Source organism: Gavialis gangeticus, unplaced genomic scaffold (assembly GCF_001723915.1).
Source record: "Gavialis gangeticus isolate Ggan-Ray unplaced genomic scaffold, GavGan_comp1, whole genome shotgun sequence".
Taxonomy (NCBI): domain Eukaryota; kingdom Metazoa; phylum Chordata; order Crocodylia; family Gavialidae; genus Gavialis; species Gavialis gangeticus.
The window spans coordinates 7,585,401-7,611,327 of NW_017729012.1; the positions used below are offsets into that span (position 1 = coordinate 7,585,401).

A 25,927-nucleotide genomic window follows, 5' to 3' on the forward strand; every position below is an offset into this window, starting at 1 on the left:
CGGGGGGGGGGGGACGGGGACTAAAAATTCAAAACAGTTCACTGGGGGGGCGAGAATCACTCATTATAACAATATACTAACACTTCTAATATTGCAGGGAGAATTACACAGCAGTGGTTTGCCAATTACGAGTCAATGGTAGAGAGAGCTCGGAAGATTTTTCTGAACAGTCTGACAGTTACTTTCAAAGGAGAATATTCTCTCGAGGGTTTCTGTTTGACAAAGGAATTAATACCGCACCTGTCTGAACTTCTTCTGGGGACGTAGGTGGAGTTAGAGTTACTGAAGACATGGCAGGATCTCTGGTGGTAGCAGGCACTTGGTGGACACCCAAGCAAGTAGTTGAACAATGAGAAGCCCCAACAGTACTAGGAGCAGGGATATCTGTTTGAGGAACTAAGACAAAGCACGCTGGGTAGACCATTCGCACACCCGCTGGAAAGAAAAGGGGGGAGGAGAATAACAAAACACAGTCATTGTATATCCAACTCCATTTAGGAATGGCCATGAGACCACTAGGAAGTTTTGTATTGTGTGCTTGCTAATAAAAAAGATATAATCACAATTCCAGTTGTAGCTTTTATAAATTCCATTCAAAGGCTGTAAGAAGCCAGGAGCCCTGAAGACAATAATGTAGCCCCTTTCACTATTTTACATGCAAGAAACCTTTCTATGAATAGTCACATTGTTGCACGTTTGATCTTTTGTATGTAATTATGTTGATATATTATAAGCACTGCAATACTACAGATGTGTCCCAATGAAGTCCAACACCTGTGCATAGGTGTCTCCAGCCACTTTAGCTAGCTGCACCCCAGCCTCACTAGCGACCCTTGATAAAAATTAATATTCCTTCAACTTATCCTAAATGCACGTTACTTGTCAGTCATTCAATGCAAATGTATTCAATGGTTTCTCCAATAAAGCAGTCTCCTTCACCTACAAGATTCTTTGCCATCTTCTTCATAATTTCTATTCCACTTTGCACAAGCAGCCAGTTTATACATACTGGCAGCAAGCTGCACACTGCTGTTCATGATGCAGCGTTGTTTTGATGGAAGCCTCTTAATTCTACTCCCTTCCTCTCCAGTCTCTACCAGCTCCCACCCTCATCCCCCCCAATACACCCCTCTCCCCATTAGGCCCTTCTGTGCTACCATGAAGGAAACAATTAACTTCAGGAGGAAACCTGAAGGCTTTTGAGGGTTCAGCTTTGCAAAAAGAAAATCACTTATCTGCACTGGTTTAATTGCAAAGTTAGGGGGTTTTTTCCTTCGCTTTTTCCCTCACTCTTTTTAAAGAGCGGGAAATAATGAGAAGTTACGTTCTGTGGCTAGCTTCCAGGAAAACGACTGAGCCAAAAGATGGGTTCTAACACACACTATCATTAGTTTAGACTGTATGCCGTGCATATTACAATATTTTTTTCTACAAAAATTCAACTTCCTCTAAAACTTCATAAAGCAAGGCTCAGGACAAGGTACATTTCATGGTGGAACCATAAAGAGAGACTTTGATTATAAGTTACTTGGCTAAAAAGGGCAGAGTGAGGGGAAGCAAAAGGTGATAGTCATTAATATTTTGCTCTTCTAAAAACCAAAGTGTCGTTTCAGTGTTTCCTCAATTTGCGTTGGCTATCAGATGACGTCAGACTACGGCTTCTGTTCACATACAGTATAGAAATTCAGAGACACCAGCGTAGAGTCCAATTAGGTTTCTGACCATGAGAGTTCTGGCTGGTCAAATAGGACCTCTTTACCTCAAAGTGTCACTCCAGGTACAAAAGAACCACCAGTATTACAGAGACAATAGGCACTCTTTGAGCATTTCTTAAATCACTCAACTGCGCAGCCCAACAGGTGTGCGGCCTCCAGCCACTCCGAACTAGGAGCACCGTCAGCAGATCGAGGGACATGATTAAGCCCCTCTATTCAGCACTGGTGAGGCCACATCTGGAGTCCTGCATCCAGTTTTGGGGCCCCACTAGAGAAAGGATGTGGACAAACTGGAAAGCGTCCAGCGGAGGGCAATAAAAATGGTTAGGGGGGCGGGACACATGACATGTGAAGAGAGGCTGAGGGAATTGGGCTCATTTAGTCTAGAGAAGAGAAGATGGAGGGGGGATTGAATAGCAGCCTTCAACTACCTGACACAAAGAGGATGCAGCTAAACTGTTCTAGTGGTGCCAGATGCTAGAACAAGGAGCAGTGGTTTCAAGCTGCACCAAAGGAAGTTGAAGTTAGATATTAGGAAAAACTCTCTCACTGAGAGGATGGTAGTAAAACACTAGAACAGGTTACCCAGAGAGGTTGTGAAATTTCCATCCTTGGAGGTTTTTAAGACCCAGCTTGACAAAGCCTTGGCTGGGATGATCTAGTTGGGGATGGTCCCGCTTTGATCAGGGGATTGGGACAAGATGACCTCCTGATGTACCTTCTAACCTGAATTTTCTATGATCCCATGGCATATTATTTACAGTAAAGAATAAAAGCTACTGGTGCAGAAACCTGTTACCTTTAAAGTGTCTTAGAGGATCATGGTTTACTTTGAGAAAGTAAACAAATCCCTAAGCAGCCTGATCATTTCAGTTAGGAAAAGCAGTGCCATTTGTTCATAATACACACCAACGAGAACTTCCACAGCAGCCAGAGAGTCATCTTCCCAATCCATCTCTTCTTGTTTTTCCTCAGAGCCCTCCTTCAAGTTAGATGTGATAGGATAGAACTGTTTCCATTCACCAATAAGCTTTTTTGTGGATGAGTCCGACAGCTTGAATGACTGTCCTGTGAGCGTGCCATTTAATCCAAAAGGACTTAGAATAACTTGAAATACAAAAAGAAATAGTTACTAAAGACATCCAGAGACCAGCCAGCACCATCTCCACAAGAATAAAGATACCACCATTTCAGCCAGCATCTACCACTAAATGACCCATTTTAAATTGACAGGTTAGCCTCACTACAGTGCAGTACAATATAAAGAACCCAATACCAACATCTCAAGAGGAAGAATTTATTGTACCTCATTAAAATGTATACGTACTGAAAGAACAGGATGAGTTATAAAAGAATCAATGCATCATAACAGTAGTGAGAAATTAATCCACTTAAACATCTGTGACAGACAAATTTCATCGTGAGTATGTAACTGTCTGCCTACATGGCCAGTAAAGAAAGGTACTCAAACTAATTAAATGTCATCTAAAAGGCTGATTTAGCTTTTGTCCCAACACAATGTTAACTGCTGCCTTACACACCAGATGCAGTGGTCTCATTCATTTGGGTACAATCGCTGGAACAAAAAGATGACATAGGTCAGACTTCCTGGTGGACAGTCTTGTCCACATTGGGAAAGCTAGGTGTTAATCAGCCATGGGCGCCAGCTTAACTGCAACTGTGCAATTAAACTGCTTTCACAAAGGGCAGGGTAAGTCGCATTCAGCATCATTTTTGGAAGAGCGTTCATTTCACACGCCTATTGTGCTGCCACGCAGGACAACAGGTTTCTGTCGGCAGTACAGGGGCCCACTCTCTAGGACAGGGGAACGTTCAAACATACAGCACGTTGGCTAGACTCAGGCCCAAGAGCTCAGACTCACAGTTATCTAGCCAAAGGCTGGTGCTAGAAAGGAAAGAGCCAAGGAGGGACGCATACCTAGCTTTTCTGCTCCTTTACCCACCTCCTTGGCATAAGCCCATGTTTAGATGAGCTCAGAAGCAGCCATCATGAACAAAAAACCAAAACACCTACCTTGAAAAGGGCTGTTTGACTGCTGGGCCAGAGTGAGGTGCTCCTCGCTAAGCAGGTACACAGGTTGATGCTGACTGATTTCCACACTGGTGCAGACATTGCTGTCCCCATGCAAGAAAAAGGTGAAGGAGCAAGACAAGTGCTCACTGGGAACAAAGAAGGAGAAACATTACGTAAGTAGAGATACAACTGCTAAGATTTGAGACTGATTTGGGGACACCATTTATCTTTGCTAATGAGCATCTTGGTCTTCAATAAAGCATTCACAATCCTTCAAGTAAACTGTGACCTTTCATAGCGCTCTTACAATATCCAAAAGGGCTTCCAGTATAAAACAAAAAGATCACAAAAAGAAAAAGAAACAACCAAACCCCATGCACGTCACCTTTCAAAAAGGCTTTGATCACCATGAAACAAGAGATGGAAACTTAATTCTAACAATGCTCCTTTACAGATCACCTTTAAACAAACCTGTAAGAACCTTATAGCCAAGGTTGTAGCAATATTGATATAAAGCTTCCAAAATGCGTGTGCACGTGCACAGACACACACACACACACACCCCTACTACTGCCAATAGCTAAACTTTGCTATCCTTTGGAGTGCTGAATTCAAAAGCACCCACAATCTCCTCTTACACACATCCTACTAAACAACCCCGATGAATTTTAAATTGGGAATACTGGCCATAGAGATTTTTATAAAACGGGGCTGTCCAACTTCTAAACAGCCAGGGGCAGCATGCCACGCAGGCTGCGCTAATGTGAGCTATGGGCCCAGAGGCCACACACCATCCTTACCGCACCCCAAGTGTGGGTTCTCCCTACGCCACCCACCACTGCAACACACGCATGGGCAGGTGCCACCCCCTCCCACTCCTGCACCACACACATGGTTGGCCCCTACCTAAGCTACCTCCCTGCATCACACTGGCTGTCCCATCCATCCTACCTCCATGGTGGGAATAGGAAACAAAGGCTGAAGGAGGGACAGGAGCCTAGAGACCCCAGCAGTGACAGGAGGACAGGACCCAGGAGTAGTCCCATATTAACCACTTGCACTTGCAAGCCACCATTTGGACAGCCCTCCTTTAAAGCAAAGTTTAAACTTCCAAGTTTGAAATTTCAATAGTGCTTCTTTGGCACACCATAAAATTCTTTCCAAAAAATCTCATCTGCAGATTCCTAAAGCTTCTCTTGCAATTAAAACCTAATTTTCTCATTTATGCACAAAAATTACTAACAGTAAGTTATATAATAAAGTGACAAATTATCAAGCAAAAAACCATTATAGAAACTCTGTCTTATTTATGATGCATCAGGGATCTAACCCTACTTGCTCAATGCAAGCTGAAAAGAGAGAGACTAGGAAACTTAAAATTAGTATATAAAATTCTGTAAAGCTGTAATAGATAATAAATGTTTAAGTACCCTCTTAATACAACTCAGTGAAGTAGAGAAACACCAATTATGTAATGGTAATACTCAATACTTAAGGAAAAAACTAATCAAAGCATTACGGATTGTTGGCTTTCAGAAATGAAACAGAAAGTTTCACCCACACATCAGTATTTGCAGCTTTTTTTTCTTTTTTTTTTTTAAATAATCCACCCAATAGAAGCTTAATATTGAAGATTTTTCCTTTGATCACTTTTCCTCCACACACACAGCTACTTGATTGGGATTAAAATTACTAATTTCAATGCTGGTCTGAAGCAAAACAAGCACAGAAAACAATGATAATTAGGAACAGCAGATACCTGGCTTATATAAGTACTGGTATACACCAGTTCCTATGTTCCTGTAGTCATAGGAAAGCTATGTGCGACACACCCAGATCACATAGGTTCTTCATGTAGGATACACTGACCTGACCTTAATTCATGGTCAAAGAGACAGGACAATCCAAACAAATTCCAAGACAGGATAAGGAAAGGAGAAGTGTGCTTGGGCAGACCCAAGGACTGGTGTTTCCATTAGACATTGTTCCAGCAACCACCTAGCTGCATCTTTTTTTTTTTTTTGTTGTTGTTCAAGGTCATTTTTCTATTCATTAGGAGATGGATAGTAAAATAGAAGATGTGGAAGAATACAGCAAAACTCCCCACCCCATCTACTGCATAGAGTGGATTGGATTTCCTGACGCCTCTCTCGAACAGTCCATTTGCTCCTACACTGGCTACCCCAAAATGCAGAAAAAGTTGGTTAAATACTAACACATTACACGAGGGACACATTCATTTCTATTATCATGACTGGCAAATGGGTCACAAACACTGAAACGAACCTACAACAGTAAATGTTCCCAACGCTGAACTAAAGTAGTAACAATTTTTGTTTGAGACTTTTTGGATCTGTAGGATCACATCCAACAGTGCAGAGTGCAAGACCACGCACTTAGGGACTGCTAAGAATTACCGATATAAACCGGGAACTCAGTTGGAGAGGGAACAGAAAGACCCAGGTGTCTAAGTTGATCACAGGGTGACTGTGAACCACCAATTTAAAAACAACCAAGAAAAAAAGGCTTAAAAACATAACATCTGACAATTCACAGCACCTGTCTTGCCTCTCTGAACCAGTCAGTCTCTAAGGACAGTCAGTCACCTGGACTTATTTTTGGTCTGACTTTAGACTAACACGACTGACCACCTCTACGCTCCTAAGATGCATCATACAAGGTATTTCCAAAAAGACGGGGCAGCAGTAGTCACTGTATGAGACACTTGTTGAGACCTCATTGAAATACTGCATCCCCACAAACAAGAAAGGTTAATTCAGGTAGAAAAAGGTGCAGTGAAGGGCTACAAGGATAAACCTATGGAGAGGCGATTACAAGAGCTTGGCTTGTTCAGGCTAGTAAAACGAAAGCTAACAAGAGACAGGATTGCTTTATTCAGATACACTGGAAGAAGCAACACCAGGAAGGGAGAAGAGCTATTTTATGGTAAAAGACAATGCTAGCATAAAAACAAATGAGTATAAGATGGCCAGGAATAAAATTCAGGACTGAAACTGGAAGGTTTCTTGCTGCCCAACCAGTGAGGTTCTAGGACCTCCCATTTAGAGCAGCCGGAACTACTTGATGACTTGAAGGGACAGGACCTGAAGGCAACTCCTAAGAAAACACTGAGCAGTCATGACAGTCTGGAAGGGACACATTTAGAATTTAAGCATACACGTTATCTTAAAGGGCAACAACCAGAGGAACACGAGAACCAACTGATAGCTAATTAGCACAATCTTTTATAATGATCCAGCTCTAGGCAATAAGCTCCTGAAAGAACACAGCGTCACTCTGGAATCCCAACAAACCTACCTCTTACAACCTAACGAAGATGACGTTTGAGTTAAATATCCTCAGGAGGTGCTTAAGTCCCAGTGAAACAAGCAGTCAATGCCAGCTTGGCACATTGGGACCTGAGAAATAATGAACATAAAACACCTATTTGAAAACTGTGGAGACAGCGTATTGAATAATACAGGGCCTCTCCACTTCTCTTACCTAAGTGTCTTTTATAAACGCATATCAGTTAACGTTTTAAAATACACCCAAATGTGGACTGGGCAAGTCAAATTTGAAATCACATTAAGATGCGTGAAAGGAGAAAACTTATGCATTTACCTGGCCAGCTAACAAGTTCAAGTAAAGCTCGTCCCAGTAATGCAATACGGTTTTGAAGCAGGTTAGCCAATACATTGTAAAAATACACCTTGTACCTGTGTAGACAGGCCCCTAGTAGTCCCTTATCAAGTTGCTCAAAGTGTGAAGGGTAGTTGTCTGTAATGGTACTAACAGCCAACTTTTTGTGGCACTGGATTATCACAACAGTGTAAGTGCGCCAAACGTTTAGGGGTACAGGTTGTAGCCGTGTTGGTCTAAGGACATAGCTAGACAAGGTTCTTTGGGTAAAGGTGATATCTTTTATTAGACCAACTCAAATAGCAAGCTTTCGGGCACAAACACCCTTCATCAGGCTCAGGAAGCATCATTACTGGGACAATGAGGGATGCTTCCTCGGCCTGACAAAAGGTGTTTGTGCCCGAAAGCTTGCAAAGAAGAATTTTTTTCAACTATTTGAGTTGGTCTAATAAAAGATGTCACCTTTACCCAAAGAACCTTGTCTGTTCAATGTTTCGAGTACCAAAACCAATCTTAAGAACAGAAGAGGGACAATTTTCTACCCCTTCTGTGGAGTAAGAGCACTGCTTCCTGCCTCTAACCGCTCCGAGAAGGCTCCTCAAAGAGACAAAGATTCATAGTCATGTCATTTAGAAGGACATGGTCCTTCAAGTTGCCCAGAGCTCAAGAACAACAAAAGAAAATGAATTTGTGCTGGGAGGCAGCCTTCACTAAGCACAGAAAAAGGGGGGGGGGGGGGGGGGAAGAGAGAGAGAGAAGCAGCCAGGGTCGGCAGTCACATCACTTTAACAGGCGTGTTACCTCTAAAAGAAAGCAAAAGTTTGCAGCTGTTGTTGCAATGCACATGGCAACAGCTGAAGACAGCTTCAAGACCAGAGAAACCTAGTTTTTTCATCCACACCTGAAGGGTGAGTGAAGTGCAGTGAAATCCATCTAGCCTACCCAACTGTAACAATGTTAATGCAACAAGGGAAGATTAAAAAAAGATGCTACTATCCACATCACGGGGCACGGCTCTTGAAGTCATCTTGTAGAGGAGTACAGCACAATTTCATGCACAGCTGCAATTAAAATACTGCCGCTAACGATGGGGCATGTTTTGCCGATCACACAGGATTAAAACGTTCTGTAAAAGGTAGCTGGTCCCCAACCCTGAAGCCTTACTAAGGGAACTGGATGTCGGACCGACAAGCACTCAAATGTCTTCTGGAGACAAATTAGCCTCGTCTTTTTTTGAAATGCACCTCTAGTTTGAACTGCAAAAGTAAAGAGTTTTAGGAAACTAAAAATAAAAATCTTCTCACTGACCGGTCACCCTGTCTCCTGTGCTCTAAGCCTTTATAATCACGACCAACTGCATGTTTTTGCACATTTAATTTCACTAATTTCTGACAAATTAATAGCTACCCAGAACCTGAATATTCCAGGAGCAATATTACATGTTCCCGAAAACGTTACAGAACACTTACCAAAAAAAGTGCTATGAAAAGGGTACCTAAAATCTCAAGCGAAGGTCTTTGAAAAGCCATCTCTGATTACACAGACCTTCTTGTGCCAAGAGCCAAGATACGGGATGGCTCTCTAGGGCTGCAGTTCCCAAAGCAAGGGCTAGGAGCCTTACAAAACTCCTAATTCCCCTGTGCCGACAATCAGAAGGGAAGAGGTGCTTAATGCACCTCAGCTGCTTTGGGGTAACTACCACTGGACCCACAATTACCCCATGATAAATTGACACGTGCACCGGGCAACTTAGCCCTACTTCATTCAGGAGTAAACTGCTCTGGATTAGCTCTCATCTCTGGTGTAAAGCCAGGCATAGGGTCAGTTATGAATCAGCTGAGGTACGGTTATGTCCCTGCCTCCACTTAACTGTTGGCAAAGGGACAGTGACTGCTGTATGGAGGTGGCACAAAATTATAGGCTTGTAAAGGTGGTCACAACAGGGAAGTTTGGGAACTGCTGCTTTAGAAAATTTTGTGAACTGGGTATCATGACCCCAAATTTAAAAAAACTAGTGAAAAATAACAATATCTTTTTATTGAAAGTTAGAACAGTGACAGAATTCCAGTTTTCTACCTTCCAAAGATCAGCTGTTTCAGAAGATCAGCCGTTAGTACAGGAGGGGACACATCCCCCCTTAAGTCTTGGTTGAATTTTCCCCCAAATTTACAAGCTTGCCCCTTAAAAAAATTCCTCAGTGACTCGCACCATAGTCAAAAGAGTTTTAACAAGGCAGACAAGACAGGACTCCTTTTGGATCCCATTAAATATGCTACTTAATTTGCCATGACGTAATGCTCTTAAGGAGTTAATGCCTTGGGCTTCCCCCAAGGAAACTACACCATCACTGCAATGCAACCAGTCCCTGCTGAAGGATTCACAATAGGCCTGAAATGATTAAACTGGGGGTCACAGCGTAGCAACAAAGAACCAGTTTTTTCTGTATTGTAATTTGCCCCTTCTTATTGCAAGTTATTCCTAATCATTCTCTGCTAGAGGGCAAAACCATATTACAGTAGCCTGTGTTTCTTTGTTCCCTTTTCTTCTCAATACCTTGGGCATTACTCTACATAATCCTATTAACCTGGCAAGGTTCTACATTTAATTAGTAAATTATGATGGCGCCCACAATCTCAGCTCTCAACGGACTCAAAGAAAAGCCAAACAAAAAAAGTAAGCTTTCTGCCCTCTTCTTTATAGGGGTCCGAGGTATTTGACCTTTCATTGAGATTGCACTGCCACGCCTCTCAGACATTAACCACAAGAACCCATGCAGAAATGACCGTGAATATCAGAACTGCTACAACTGGATACAGGAAGCCAAGTACAAGCTAAAACTTACTTTTAATTATTTTTAAATGATATCAAGTAGCACCCAGAAACAGCACCCACTACAGAGAACTAAGCACAGGTGTTTATGTCCAGAACCACTCATGCTTAAAATGAGCTCCTGAATTTTACAATAGCTAGTAATACTATGGATTCTCTTTCTAGCTTCTGGATCCAGCACTTTGAGCATATGCTGTATGGAGATTCTGTATTTCTTTTGAAAATATCCAAGTATTTTCCACATTTTATTTGTATAAATTATCCAAAACACAAGTTTATAAGCTACAGGATGTTTAAATTGGTACTAGTTTGTCTTAGCAAAGTCTGGCAAGGCTTATTTAAAAGAGAATCATGTCCAAAAATCAATTAGAGAGCAGAATAAAGAATTTACAAGCCACAGTATTTGATAGGGATGCAGAAACAAATGACTAACATCCTGTCTTAGAATGACTTCAACAGCGAAGGATCCATCCAGCCAGTCAAGAAAGCTAATTTTAAAAAGGTTGTAACTTTGGGTTTTTTAACATCCATTTTGGATTTCCTTAAAGTTTTTCAATGACCAGAAAACACACAGGGACCACCGTCCCCATTAGTCAAAGCATTTTTAAGCATGTATTCATTAATATACGCATAAAGCACCTGGCAGTTTTATCAAGTGTTAGACTTTCTCTATCTGGGATTTCCCCCCCCCCGCCCCAGTATAGCCTCAAGCGTGCATTTAAAACTGAATTAACACTGAAGAGCCCATGTGACCCAGTATAAGAGCAGTTTTATAACTATCCACATAAGGATAGGGGGAGGGTTAAAACAATCCAACTCTCCATGTAGACAAGACCTTCATTCACTGAACTAAATCACAGACTCCACATCATGGCTCGCCACAAGCAGACCAGTTATGTGCTTTTGTTCAGTTCACCCCTATTTGCTCTAAATGCCAACACTGCCCTTTAGTTTAAACACTTCTTCTTCCCCCTTGGTGTTTGTCCACCTCCCTCACATACTTAACCTCCGTCATCCTGCGATTAGCTTGCACTCTCAGAAGTCTTTTTCCACCTGATGATCTTGTGGTCTATACGTGAAGTTCTGGCTATTAGTCCAAACAAATGACCTTGTATTTTGTGGTACAGAGTTTCATCTCGTATCTGTCACTCCAGACCTCAAGGTCTTCCAGCTATTTCCATAGGATATTCCACTCCTTCGTATTAAGAGGACCTCTCTATAATCAGCAGCAAAGCTAATGGGCATACTCTCGCTTGTGTGAGCCAAGTTCATTACTAAGCAATATTAAACGAGATCGGTTGCAAGACTGTTCCTGAAGGAGCTCCTCTAGTAACCTCCCTCCAACCTGACAGTTCCCCTTTTAACATTACCAACAGTTGTCTCCCCTTCAGCCAGTTCCTCACTCACTTCACATTTCCTCTATAATCCCTAACTTGTCCAGCTCCATTGATAATTTTCCTTAAAGCACTCTATCAAATGGTTTACTGACAAGTCCCCCTTCTTAAAAATAGGTAATGCCCTTGCTTTTCTCCCATTATTTGTTAGCACTCTTATCTTAACCAACTGATTAACAATTCACAACCCTGCTGGTGACCTTGTTGATCTGCCCAGCATTTACAGCTGTAATTTGTAAGAGGGACAACTTTTTGGCGCACAGACTACAGGGTCGCACAGTAATCCTCAATTAAAGCTCTTTCCAGAGATAAAATACTCTCACATTGTATGGCTTCACACCACTGACTTCAGAGGCCTGCCCCTCTAGTTCAGATCTGACACTCCCCTTCGACACAGAATGCTGATTTTCAGATTGCACAGAGCCTAACTCCTGCCACCGTGCCGATTCATTCTGGGTGACCACAAAAATAAACTGAAGACGGCGTCTCCATGCCTGGCTGCACATGTGAACGCTTTAGATTTCAAAAGCAGTACTGGATCAGTACTTTTGCTCACACTTGGTTTACAACATGAAGTTTCTCTGTACAGTCAGGAGGGTCAGAACTAGACATGGATAAATGAAGACTTAGATTTTGCAGGGCACAAATCTCTCTCAATGATGAAGCCTGATTCCGTGTCCTTTAGGAGGATTTTACGGTATCTACTGCCTACCCAAACTAGTGAGGATGAACACACTAGCTTTTCTGAAATAAATGAGGGGAGATGCCAGTAAAAGACCGGAGAAATGTTTCTGATGGAAAATGTCACAGCACTTTATAGATATGATGGAGAGGAGTATGGCCTCTCCTCTGATCTCTCCCTGTGAAAGGCAAGGATGTAGGTATTTTCTTAGCAAACAGTTTTCGTAGTAGTTTTAGGAAAAGGAAAGCCTCCATAAAAAGACATTATTAGTCTTGATGGCTAGGGACAGAAGTTACACATAGATCAGTACAAGTGATCAGAAACCGGTTCAAATCTGTAACGCAACAGAAGTTCAGTGCACATAAACTGCTTTCAAAATGGCTGAAACCAGTTTAAGATAAACCTGGATATAGTATCAGACTTAACTGATTTAGGTTAAATTGGTTTAATGAACTTCTGTCCCAGATCCCCACCCAGACTCAAGTTAACTCTCAGTCCCCCAGCATCCCAGGATGCTTTGCACCTCTCCACAACCTCTTCCCCTTTGCAGGGTGGGCAGCTAGCCTTGGCCTAAGCTGTCTGCTCCAGCCCAGTAGGGAGACGTGCTCTAGTGCCCCCCAGCTTCTGGCCTGGGTCACCCCTGCTTTTGGCCTGGGTCACTGCAGGTATGTGGCTGCATTTCCAAAAATCAAAAGTGAATGTCTGTTCACTTGCTTATTGGTTCAATCTGCACAGCTTTGACTAACCTGCAAGGATTAAATGGATTCAGCCTTGAGCTTGACTAGCTGTACTTAGCCTATGAAGATAAACACCACAGAGCTGAATAAACCGAGGATTGGAGTTGTTACTTTATAGCTAGCAGGGTAAGGATGGAGTAAGCTATACCTCCCCCATGCTCTCAATTCCAAACATCCCTTTCTTATTTTAGCAGGAATTCGGAATAAGAGAGGGAAGTGGCAACATGAGAATATGAGAGCAGAGCTAAACAGCATACCTACAGACAGATAACCAAAACCAAAGGAACATTTACACTGCATCAATATATATCTATCTATCTCCGTCTCGCTCTCTCTTTAAAGCAAAGCATCTGAGGTAGCTTAGTTTGCAGATGGATCGATGAGGCACATTTTGAGTTTCAACATCTGACAGAAGAGGAACACATTTTTTGTCAGGCTTTTTGGCCATATCCAACTAGCACACTCTCCCAATATTATTCTTACCAATTCTGCCACTAGCTTTTATTTAAAAAACACCACACACACAAGCCAAGTCACCCTATTGATATTTGCCTTGGAAGCGACAACTTTAGTAAAAGCCTTTGGTCTTAATTACTTTCCCCTTTCTCCACGGGGCATGCCAAACTATTAGAAAACAAATATTACACTACAAAAGCATAATCATCACTGATCAGAAACAAACATGAGGCCAGAAATCTTGGCCTGGAATAACTACTGTTTCCAATTATCAAAAAGTTTGATAGCTTCATCTTCCCAAAATTAATGCTTATAAAAAACTGTAAATAATCATGAGAAAATACAAAATGCGAAACCTTATATATGAGCAACTCTTCTATGCAGAGTCAGGCTGAGGACAAACCTACAGAATTTTAAGAGATTTCAGGGAAGTTGCTTAAGCTTATGTTTTGCTCTGTAAATATAAAAGTTGTCATAAATTTAAAAGTTATCTTGTTAACTAAAGTTAATTCTACTAATGTTGTTAGCACAAGCTTGGACAGCATGAGGCCAGTCCTGAATGCTAGTGAACTGATAGTCAGTGATCAATATGTGACTTTTCAGATTAAGACAGAGGCTTAAATAGACCAACCCTAAATAAGATCCATCCACAATCTCAAAAACTATCCAATTAAAAATAGTACAAAGATTATCAAACTTATGCAGGGGGGAGTAGGTATCCAACAACAGTCAATTGCCTTCATTAAAAAAACAAAACAAAAACCCCAGCTTCTTAAAAACATCTCTTTGGTTTCCTCCTTCCAAAGATTTGTATAAAAGCAGGATCCATTTTTCCTCAAGAGTTTTTTTGTTTCTATTGCTGTTTTCCACCATCTGATGTCATAATATACCAACCATGACATCACAGCTGGTTACTGTGATTTAGTGTTTCAGACAAAGGATTAGGATTTCACACAGGGAAGAAAGAAGAATAGATGTATTTACTCAGTAAATAAAAGCAGAGTCTTTATCTTAATAATAAAGACTCAAGAAAGGAAGGTCCAGGGTTTATACATATAGGATGTTGTTACATCTCTGCTAAACAATATGGAAATGCCACTGGTGATAGAAAGGTAATTAGTCCTGTTATTTCTTTACATGAATTACTACTTTCTAAGATGCTTTATATCTCCAAAATGCTTCACAAACATTAGATGCATTAGAACCTAATCCATGCTTCATTAACTTGCACACTTCTAATCTGCCCCAAAACTGCAGTCACTCCCTACTTCTCAGCAACAATATCGGCTCCAATAAGGTCTCTCCACAGTAAATTTAAATACCAACTCATGAAGCATCAAATAATTACTGCTAAGTGATCACTAAAAGAAGAGTGCATTTTACCATGTATCCTTGGACGTTTTTCAATGTGTGTTTTTATACGTCTGCGGGTCACACAGCAAATATTATGCCTGCGCCATACAAATATGCCTGTTTGAACATGAGAAAGCAGTCACTTTCCCACTATAAATAGCTGGCACACCTAGAATTGGAAATCAGGGGTTCCTGTGTCCCACACCCCTCCTCAAATTCCAGAACCATGCTGCCTATTTAGGAGTGGGAACTCTAGCTGACATGTTTTAGGCTCTCTTATTAGCATGCCTCTCTATTTCTGAGTGTTAAGGAATGCCTGTCAGGATAATTTTGGAGAGACTGGTCAGGACCCAAAGTTCACACTACCAAAACGTTTTGACCAACAACCAAGATCACAATAGCAACTGACCCAGCAAGTCCAGATTAGTGCATCACAGTTGCAGAAATATAAAACAGAAGCGTCTCTAAATAGTCTTAAAATGGTCTTCAAGTCAGATGCTTTTTAAGGCCCTATTAAAAACAGTGCCAAGGAAGTGCTTTAGATAAAATGAAGACAGACTATTAGACACGGTGAAATTCTTTTGAAAGAACTGAAGGACGCATGCGCTTATTATTTACACATGTCAAAAAACCACCCCACCACACAGAGAAGATTTTTTTGCTTACAGATTTTCCCTTTAAAAATAGGGCTGCCAACCCACATGCTATTCTGACAGCAGTGAATTATTTACGGTTTAATTTTTAGGGAGCCGATCATACAGGGAAAACAAACCCAGCATAAGCAACTTATCATAGTAAGTAAGTAGTAATGCAACAGTATGAGAGATTGATGAAGATGAATAATCCAATTCACTATGCAACTTTTTCATGCCTTTGGCTAGAAGTTTCCTTATAGCATCAGGCTTTATATCATCCTCTTGCACAAGGCCTGCATTCACTATAGGACAGAGTGACAATAATCATTAAGCTGCTAAAACAGCTCCCATTTATTGTGAATGCTCACACAACAGCATTATGCTTATGCGCCTCTATATTTTCTTGAGATAAAATGATGTGTGATGCGTCTTGATGTTAACACTACTGACGTTTCAAAAATACAGTTGCGTCTTTACATATCAACAAAGGGATGAAGTAACGGGCATTTTTTTTTTTTTTTTTTTTTAAGTGTCTCTCTAAACAGCTGCCTATGGCTAGGGAGGTAAATACAGATCAGCAGAGAGAGAGAATTTTGATGTAAACACACACATGCATACAACACAGAAGCAACTTCTCATATGGTTCAAAGTATGCCACGTAAAAACACCAAAAGCTCCCTAACACACACAAGAGAAGGTTTGGGGGCAGAAGAGGGAGGCAAAAAATCTCGTACAAGTGCAGAAGAGAAAGGAGTTTTGAAGTGCGTGTTATTTTTCCTCATAATCCTGGAAGACACAGGTTGGTCTTGTTTTGCTTGCTCGTGAGATCACAAAATACCCAGACAACTGCAATTACAAAATAATGCCCACAAAATTATGGCTCATGATCCCGTACCTCAAGGCCCAGAGAACAATACTAAAATAGTAATTTTCTATTTGAGCCTCCTTTACTTATTCAAGATGTAAATCTCTGTTATTTCTTGATCTTCCAAACTACAGCTTTAAAAAGCTGGAAGGGCTAAACATTTGGGAGATAAATCAACGTATTCCTCTGGCTCATTTTTGTAAATACCAGATTTATCACTTGAAACCAGAAAATTACAATACAGTATAAAATTTTCATTCACTGTCTAGAAGGGAAGGTCATTTATTTATAATTAATAGCTTCTATTTTGTTTCTGAACACAAGACAAGATAGAGACTAAACACAGACTGGTTGAAAGGCAGACGAAAATCCAGTGCCATGGCATTTTTAGGGTTTGCAACTGAACCGCAACCATCGTAACTTCTTTTAAAGCAGACAAGGGAAAACTGCTTTCTGATGTAAAGTGCTAAATTCGTCTGCTAGTGGTCTCTGTAGCAACCCCATATTCCAAAGAGACAATCATGTGATCAATGCTCTCGGCTCCTGCTGTTTATCCTGCTCTGTCCTACTTACGGCAGCTCTCAATTCCAGCTGTCTACAGTAAAAGGAAAAACATCACCTGCTTTCCTGCCAGTACATGATGCCAGTACAGCCTCATTGGAGTGGCTGTAAAAGAAAAAACAACAACAACAAACGGCATTTTTTTTTTAATTTGAAGAACAGTGTAGGGACAGGGATTAAGAAAATGCTGAACTATTAGAATGCAGTAAGTACTATTAGAAGACATGTTAATTTTAATTTTTCTATCCAAAAGCTTGCAAAGAACTTGTCCAACTATCTGAGTTGGTTTAATAAAGGATATCAGATTTACCCAAAGAGTCTTGTCTGCCTATGTCCTTAGACCAACATCGCTACAATCTACAACCCTGTTACTTTTAACAGCATTCAAAGAAATCATTTGATTACAAAAATTCAGCCCAGCTGAAGAACAACGTACACCCTTCTTTGAGCCCCTGTGTATCCAGATACTTTCTCTGCACTTTCCTCAGCTCCCTTAAGATGCATCATTCAGGGGGGAAAAAAAAAAAAAAAGGCTATTTTTAAGCCGTTCCTTATGCACCAGGCAGGACGTGCTGGTGGTAGATCGCAAGATATCCAGTCTCCACATATAGTCTCGAGACCAAAAGCGAGACTCTCTCTGTATTTAAAAAAGACAGTCCTGAACAATATGCAAAACTTGCTCCCGTACACAGTAACTGCTACTGCTCTCCAAATAACAACCCAAGTAGGCAACCAGCCAAAAACAACACAGTGCAATGGTTCTCCATGACTGCAGGTGCATGAACGTAACCACAACTGACACAACCCCTTAGCTTGAAGCATCTGCTCTCTCCTTTTGAGCAAGAGCAGGGTGACAAAATAAACTATTCTTTCAGAGCACCAAGAAACACACACACGCATGCTTCAAATCAAGATGCAGCTGAGTCGTTTAGCAATGCAAGTCTCTGGGACCTACAGAATTGGGGACACTTACATCTAGAATATTTTTTCAGTCATTTATCATTGTGCACATTTCTCTATAAAACAAACCAGCATTATTGTAAAACTGTATTTGATTACTTTCCAGTTCCACGTATCCAGACTTCCCATTAAACAAAATTACCTAGGCACCTTGTGCAGCAACTTTTGTTCCGTAAACCACGGTAAGTTTATCGCTTGGGCTTTTCCAAATGTGAACATATCAACACCACAAGTTCTGGTCCGCCATCAATGGAGACTGTGGTTCTATTATTTACTACTGGTAGCAAAAACAATGTGCAAAAATACAAGTGGCATATTGATTTTCAGCTTCCCGTGCCCTACAACTTATTTATAATGCATCATAAGCAGCAGGATTATTAGGTAACTGCAGCATTCCAAACAGAAATTTACTAAATTTTATGAGACAAATCACATTTTTTCCCCGAATTTAAGACTCTCATCAATCTGTAAGTGCTTGTATTTCACTTTTACTAAAAAATATAAAAGTTTTGTCCTCAGTAAAGCCTTATTCCTGGAATAACATTTAAACCAACAAAGTATTCCTATCCGATTTATTCTATGAACATTATGTTAAATGCGATCCGTTTGTTAGCAGAAAGGCTGACTCTGTCAAGCAGCAAATTTCAGAGCAGACTAATCAGGGGGAGGCGGAAAAATCTTTATGAATGGAGAATAGTAAGGTTTTTCCTCTCAAATGAGCCACTCTTAAGAACACCAGAACTTACATTTCTATAGTATATATATGGCTACTTGTAGGGAGAATGCAATAGATGGAGAAATATGGCCAAAAAGGAAGGGGAGGGGGGGAGGGAAAAAAAAACCCACCAAAAAATGTGTTCCTCTTCCATCAAATGTTGGAACTAAAAATCCACAGTCACTATCTTCTGGCTTCACTTTACTGAACACATGTACACAAATCTGAGCTGCCTCTGAAAATTAGCTAAAAAAAAAAGTTATGAGATATACATAGAACATTTTCACTGCATCAGTTTGCTTTCCTATTAGCTATAAATATAACATTTAGTTCTGCTCCTCAAGTCTCCGGTGGCCTTCCAAGCACTCATTCTCTCCCCTATTATTTTCGCCAACATACAAGTGAGGGAAGCCTGAGAGTTAGCAGGATGCTTGCTTCTTCGTTTTTATCCTGCTACCTTGAAAGGGAAAAATAGGGAGGTACTTGTTGAAGATCACACTCGTCAGCCTGGTAGAGGACTGCAGACCAGGCAGCAAGTGGCTGGATAATGTAATAGAATAACACATCGAAGATGCTACGTGGTGAAATGCAAGGCGAGAACAATGGGGAGTCAGACTGCAAAAGGTAATGGGCTCCTATGGTCATCAGGAGCTATAGGGCAAGGGAGGAAATTTTTGGGTGCTCTGGAAATGCACAGTTTAACGAGTATCTCCCTGCATGCTCTTCGTGACAAGATGAAAGTCAGACCTACAGGAGACACCAGTTCCAGAGTCAACAGCCCATCGTGGACTACACTGCCTCTAGTCCCCTGACATTCAAAAATCTAAGGGCTGACAGCAAAAGCAGCCACACTAACCTTAAACTGCCATCATAATGCCCACAAAGGATCACACAGATCAGAACATGTGCTTTGAGCTGCACTTAGAGAGACAAAGTGGTAGCCAGAGAATTACAAGAGCACCACTGTAGCACAGGCAGGGAACTGAATTCAACCCTCAAACTTCCAGCTGATCTTCAAAGAGCAGCCCACATAAAAACATGTAGCAGAGCACATCTGGATGTTAATGGTGCAGGTAAGAGTGAGAAGGTCTGCATAAAGAGGGAAAAAAAAAAAAATCACAGCTGTCTAGCCAGGTACACTAAAAGGAGGGAGGCGGGGACACTAAAAATGCTTTCATGCCTAGACATTCCCTCACTACCTACTGAAGTTTTCCTACACAGCACAGGTAAAAGCTTCTCACCTTTTTTCACCCAAATACATAAAAACAAAGAGCTACCAACCAAGAGGTAGAGAGAAACACTGCTCCGCTCCTCAACAGAAGTGCTTTAATCCCAATAGCTACTGTGACCGTGGTAGACACCACATGTAGTCATTTTTCTGCAAGAATAGTACTACTGTTACAGGATGAATCTAGAGATAGTTAGTGAAGAGATCAAATAAAAAAAAGAAAAAAGCAAGGCAAAACTCTCCTGAAACCTATCCCATTCTTCCTACATTAAAAAAAGTCTCTCTGCCAGATAGCTTCCACATTCACTTGATCTGAGCCTTGAAGAGGCCAAGAAGCGATTACTACATAGCGTACCAATACCTGCCTACTATTAGCATTTTTGTCTTCTCACGCTTCCTAAAAGGAACAGCAAGTGATCCAGCAGAAGTCATTCCCGTAATCAGGGGCTACTGAAGAGGAACCCCAAAACAGAACTTAAAAAAAGACAGTGTCTGGCCCTTAATTCATGCTTGCTCAGAATCACCTAAGCAAACCTTTTTCAAAGTAGTCTTTTCTTGGAGCTAGGACATAAGCTATGTTTCTATTTTGCATCAAGAAAATATTTACTCAGTGTTACTTTCAAGCAGCGAGCTTTAACAAAATCTGGCTTGAGTTAAGGGGAAGGGGAAAAAACCCACTGCTCAGTACACGGGTGTCTCACCACTAAATTTAATAAGAACACTGTTAAGAGTCTTGGGCAATTTGAGCCTATTAGAAAAACGTTACTGTTTTTCTCGCAGAAATGTAAGACCCACTTTACGTTCCATCTCTGTGCTGGTGAAAAGGAAGCAGCTCTTTTTGGCCACGAAGGTCTCTGACCTACATAGCTGGGAAAACTGAAGTCTGCTCCAGTGTACTTTTATATTTCATTTCAATTTTTCCCAACTTAATACCATGCAGCAACAAGTGCCAGATCTTCTGGATAGAACTGAAATACTGAAAGCTGCTGTTTCATTTAACTGCTCTTCCAGCTGCAGCAAGTTGCATGGAATGGCAGACTCCTCTCTACTTTTTGGATTGAAACCTCCAGGGACCCCAGTTCCTCAAAGACCGTGCCCGGTGCCTCTTTATTATCTGGATTCTTAAATATTCTAGGCAAAGACATTAGCTAAATTTGTCAAGATCAAGTAGTATCTGCTCACTTTAGTTTCAACAAAGGAATACAAGGTAATACTGGCCTACCAGCTTTGTGTGTTTTGCAAAAATCTTAAAACTATCCTGCAAGAAAACGTCATATTTTTCAATATATTTACTTGGACCAATGAATAAATTGGTGTGGATAAGGCAAGATATCTACTCTTTGTACATATAAGAAGTTATGAATTATACACCCCTCGGTTCCTTGAGTTCTCACAATGAACAGCCTGACCTTCTGCATTCATGGCATTTGGGAGTTCTGATACATCACAAAGCACTCAAATTAAACAAACACTGCTACTTCAGCTGAAAAGCTTCCATTAGTTTTTCCAGCTGCTACAAAAGAGATTACAGAAGTCTGATAACTTTTACTGGATTTACTCTAAGAGGTGCAGCAGGATAACAAAAGCCAGATTCAAATGGAAGCTAGGAATGACAGAGCTAGCCAAACCCAGGACATGCCATGAAGGTGCCACGACAATATTGACCTAACCACTTAATAAAAACTTTCACCATCCTTGCTACTGATCTACAGCACCTAGTGCCAAAAAAGGAAAAGAAAAGGAGGGGACTAAGCTACCACAGAGTGCAGAGATGTTTGCCCTGACTAGGATGGTAAAGAGGAAAGAATGCCTCATCGGAAGGAGACAGGTGGTCAGCTATGTTCGTCTGGCAAGGCAAGGCAGGATGGCACCTTAGAGACTAACTGGTTCAGAGAGGCACAAGCTTTCATTGCAATAAGTGACTTCACGCTTCTCTGAACCAATTAATCTCTAAAAGGTGCTACAGTGCTTCATCTTTACATCTGAAAGACAAACACAGACCTCGGTTCTAGGAGGGTATCAGCTACCAACACAGCCAGCACAGAAACCTCAGGGGTATTTGAAAGGGGGATGGACAACCTAAGACCAATATTAGGAAACCAACTTTAAATATTATTTAAACTTATGGCAGAAAGACCCAACCAACATTTCCTCTGCACCCGCACAACAGGCACATTGTAACCCAAGATTTCCTAGATACAGGTTTGAAAGAGGTCTAGGGTTTACTTACCCTAGATTTGTAAATTTTATTTGGGAACAGTGGTTAAACTTTGTTCCAGCTAACCTAGTTTCTACTCGTGTTTTGTGACTTACTGCTAAGCAACACGGACAGCATCAAACCATGAGAAGAAACTCTTCCAGCCTAGACCAAAAGTTAGTCTTTCTTATTTCCTCACCCCTGAGATTGTGTCCTACTAGCAGTACGCACAATTCCCAGACAGAGCCAGCTCTCCAGCTAAAGGGAGAGCTGGAAGTAGCTCCTTCTGCAAAAGCCTCCGTGCCTCTGCTCTTATCCCCAGGAGCTACTTTCGAAGTGCTTGCAGGACAAGAGGGATCAGTACCTGGCGCCATTAAACTCACAGGCCTGTCGAGCCCAATTCCTCTATGCATCTTGCTGCACCTTACCATTCCTTCATTCCCTTCCTTTTAAAGATTCTCCACTTAATCCTTACCTTCATCTGCTCTCTTTCTGCATGCCCAAAAACCCATCTGTGATCTCTGTAAGGAAAGTGCTATAGAGGACAGCCACTGTTTTTCTGCAGTAAGGCAAAAAACATCCAGACTTAGTTTATGTGGAGGATCAACCTTCGTGTATTCCCATATACACTAGCAATAGTAAAGGATTAATACATTTTCAAAGAACCCGTAGAAGCCGAGTCCAAGAAAATGCAGGACCCAGGGGCCCACAGTGCATGTTAGCTGCGTTATAAACTAAGAGTATGAGCTCACGCTAATAAGTCATTTTCTTTTCAGTAGTAGATAAAAACCAAACACCTCAAGTACAAGAATTAAGATATCCTACCTTTTGTTAATAGGTTTTTCATCTTTCTCGTAAGGCTTCACGAACCATTTCCCAATGCGCACAAAATTCCGGTTCATTAAACACCGCTCCAACAGGTTGTGAACTGCCTTAAAAAGCAGAGTGCGACATTCGTAGGAAAGTCCGTTCTCCCATACGCCATCTTCCTCTTCTACAATGCAAAGGGGTGGGGGGGAAAAAAGGCAGTCAATATCGCATCCCGTGCTGAGATTCAAAGAACTAAAGGCTAAACAGACATCAACATTAAATGCCAAATGCAGCTTTAATTTGTGTGCTATTACAGCATATGCTGACATTCCACCCACCCAGTCACTGTGCAAGGTATTAGCACCCCTCCCCCCATACCGCGACTTCTGCAAAGCTTGATCTATTAACTAATGCTCACACAGTAGGTTATTAGCAAATATAAATAGTTGACTACAGAAACATGTTTTTAATTAAAAGATACCCACACCCAAAAGATTAATAGAACTTCTCCCCAAAAGGTAACCACTGCTATTATGCACAATAGCTTATAAATGCTCTCACACCTTGCCTAGTCTGGGCTGCTTACCACAAAAAAAGGCAACTGATAATTATGCTAAAGGTATTTCCCAATGGGAGCTGGGAACCTAAATACCATTACGTATCTGGTCCTCAGTGTTTATTAGCATCTTGTCCACAATGTTACGAGGTGGAAAAAGAAACAGGCTTTCGGAAACCCAGCTGTCAATCCTTAATGACAAATCTTCTCTACATACAGGGTGTGTCCACACAAGATGCTAAATGTACAGCAGACTAATTGTACTGTACATTAGTGTGTCATGGCAAAAGCCATGCCATTGCACTACTGCGCAGTACCATTAGTCTACTGCACATTAGCATCACTAAAAAGGCATGTGCCACTGCTACTGCACAGCATCACCGGTTACTGCACATTCAGTTAGTACCTGTTACTACAGGTACTAAACTTAATGCGCAGTACCTATGGCACAGTAACGCACATATAGATGTGCCTACAGAGAAGCTGTAAGCAACTAGATGAAACTTGTCCCACATTACCAACATGCACTACATTTCAGAACCCTAGCAATCAACATTTTGGTTATTTTTAAGCTGGTCTCCAATAAGCTCATATTTGTTCTTCAAACTTACTTGGACAAATCAAAAAGCAAAGGTCATTACTTTCCATTAAAAGTAAATACAACAAAAAAAGAGCCCTCCAAGGAGAGAAGCTTTTCCCTAACCCCACACCACACAACTGTTATCCTTGTCTGACTATAAGTGGTGCTACTTCAAAATATTTCTTCTGAGATGTACTACAAGAAAAAAGCATCACAGGACCATTGATATCAAAAGGTTACCGATACAACACACCATTCCTGGGTTTAACAGCACTAGTATTTACATGTGCCCACTTTACAAATATTACACTCACATGTGCCTCAAAACCTTCCAGAACTTGAAGGGTGCCAACATTTAAAGAAAATGGAGGAAAAAAAAAAAAAATAAGATGTGCTGTGCCTGGTACTCCACCACTATAACTCTTCCCTCTTTTAAAACAAAAGGCCCAAGCTGTGTAGGACTGCCCACTTCTTTATTCGCAAAGTGCACAGGAAAATAAAAGAAGAGTTGCATGGCAATAGACATTTAGAGACTTAGACCTCATCTTAACCGGTATAAAAAGAGCATTTAAGTTAAACTTAGAAAATATAAACTACCTAAACCAAAAATATTCTCTCCCATCATGCCTACTTCAAACCACTGAAGACCTGCCAGATGGCAACACCTCACCATCTCCTAAAGACTTCCCTTGGTTGACCAACTTCTGTTAATCCAGAGTCCTGTTCCTAACAGCTAAGCATATCACGACGTTTTTTAAACTTCCCCAACAAATATACAAAGAGATAACTAAGCAGAGATGCCGTATGACAGCACATGAATGAGCAGAAATGTGGAAATTTGGCATGTACCGCAGAGCTGGATTAAGCGGATAAGGAGTTTTCCATTCTCTTATCTTCTGGACATAGCTTGTGAAACATCAACCTCTAGAGGCTAGCGGCACACATTTTAGCATATGTGAACTGCTACAGCTGTTCAAGCATACACACCTCTTTCAGGCATTCTTTTATTCCAGAGCCTTTGTGGTCATGTACACAAGCTTCCTGCATAGTGCAGCCCAGGTAAAGGACCCCTAATTGCTTTAGCCCAGGGGTCAGCAACGTTTTTGGGCAGAGTGCCACAACCTCAACTTGTAAGATGTTGGAGTGCCAGGCGCAGACGGCGGCACAGCTGCAAGGGGCCTGATCCTTACTGTGGAAGCACAGCGCCTGCCCCTTCATCTGACCCCAGGCACACGTGCCAAGCAAAATGCCTTTGCGTGCCACGCTCTGGTTGCCTACACCTGCTCTAGCCATAGCTGGACTTGGACTTCCCCCTCAGACTGCAGTGCGAACTCTGGCATCTTGCTGTAATGAGCATCTGGATCAATACAGCAAGGTTCAAAAAGAGCATATGAAGAGGAACGACAGAGAATTTTGTGGGACACAACACGTAGGACCGTGGCAGCTTTTGTTAAGGATAAATCAGATGTATTCCACCCACCCTGAAAGCTCCAGGACGCAGATTTATGGTTGTGGAAGGGCATGGTTTGAGAAAAACCTGGAAAACCCATGTTTTTCCAGGTTTTCAGAGGTGTAAGCATATGAACAACAACTGCTATTTAAAAAGAATAAATATTTCCTTTAGAGCAACCATCTGGATAATACAGCAATCTATTAGAGAACTCCTTTACAAGTGGCAAAGGTACTGCCATGGTTTCTCTTTATTATAAGTTTCAATGTCAGAGTGCGAAATGTTTGAGCTCAGGCAATGCTCGTTTTCCTGGGCTCAGAAATATGTTAACACACACTCAGAAATGAGCCCCCTATCCTACATGTCGAGTTGCTGTTCAGCATATACTGTTCAACCAGTGGCAAACAGCATGATATAACAAACATTAACTACAGAACTTAATGATTTGGACTTTAACTGCACAATAAACCCTGCACCACTTCAAAGGTTAAATGCTTGGTTCCTACATCGCTCTCCTATTATTTAAA

General features: G+C 41.3%; 1 protein-coding gene across 3 annotated transcripts in view; it reads right to left on the bottom strand.

Annotated features, from left to right (window-relative positions):
* The window catches only part of MED13 (mediator complex subunit 13), a 108,601-nt gene that overhangs the window by 59,952 nt on the left and 22,722 nt on the right, over nucleotides 1–25,927 (bottom strand). For all 3 annotated transcript variants that reach the window (XM_019511123.1, XM_019511125.1, XM_019511122.1), the window contains exons 3-6: nucleotides 22,830–22,998; nucleotides 3,751–3,896; nucleotides 2,625–2,822; nucleotides 241–435 (exon numbers count right to left, since the gene is read on the bottom strand). In XM_019511123.1, the coding sequence (XP_019366668.1) occupies nucleotides 241–435; nucleotides 2,625–2,822; nucleotides 3,751–3,896; nucleotides 22,830–22,998 (708 nt within the window). The remainder of the gene's footprint in view (nucleotides 1–240; nucleotides 436–2,624; nucleotides 2,823–3,750; nucleotides 3,897–22,829; nucleotides 22,999–25,927) is intronic.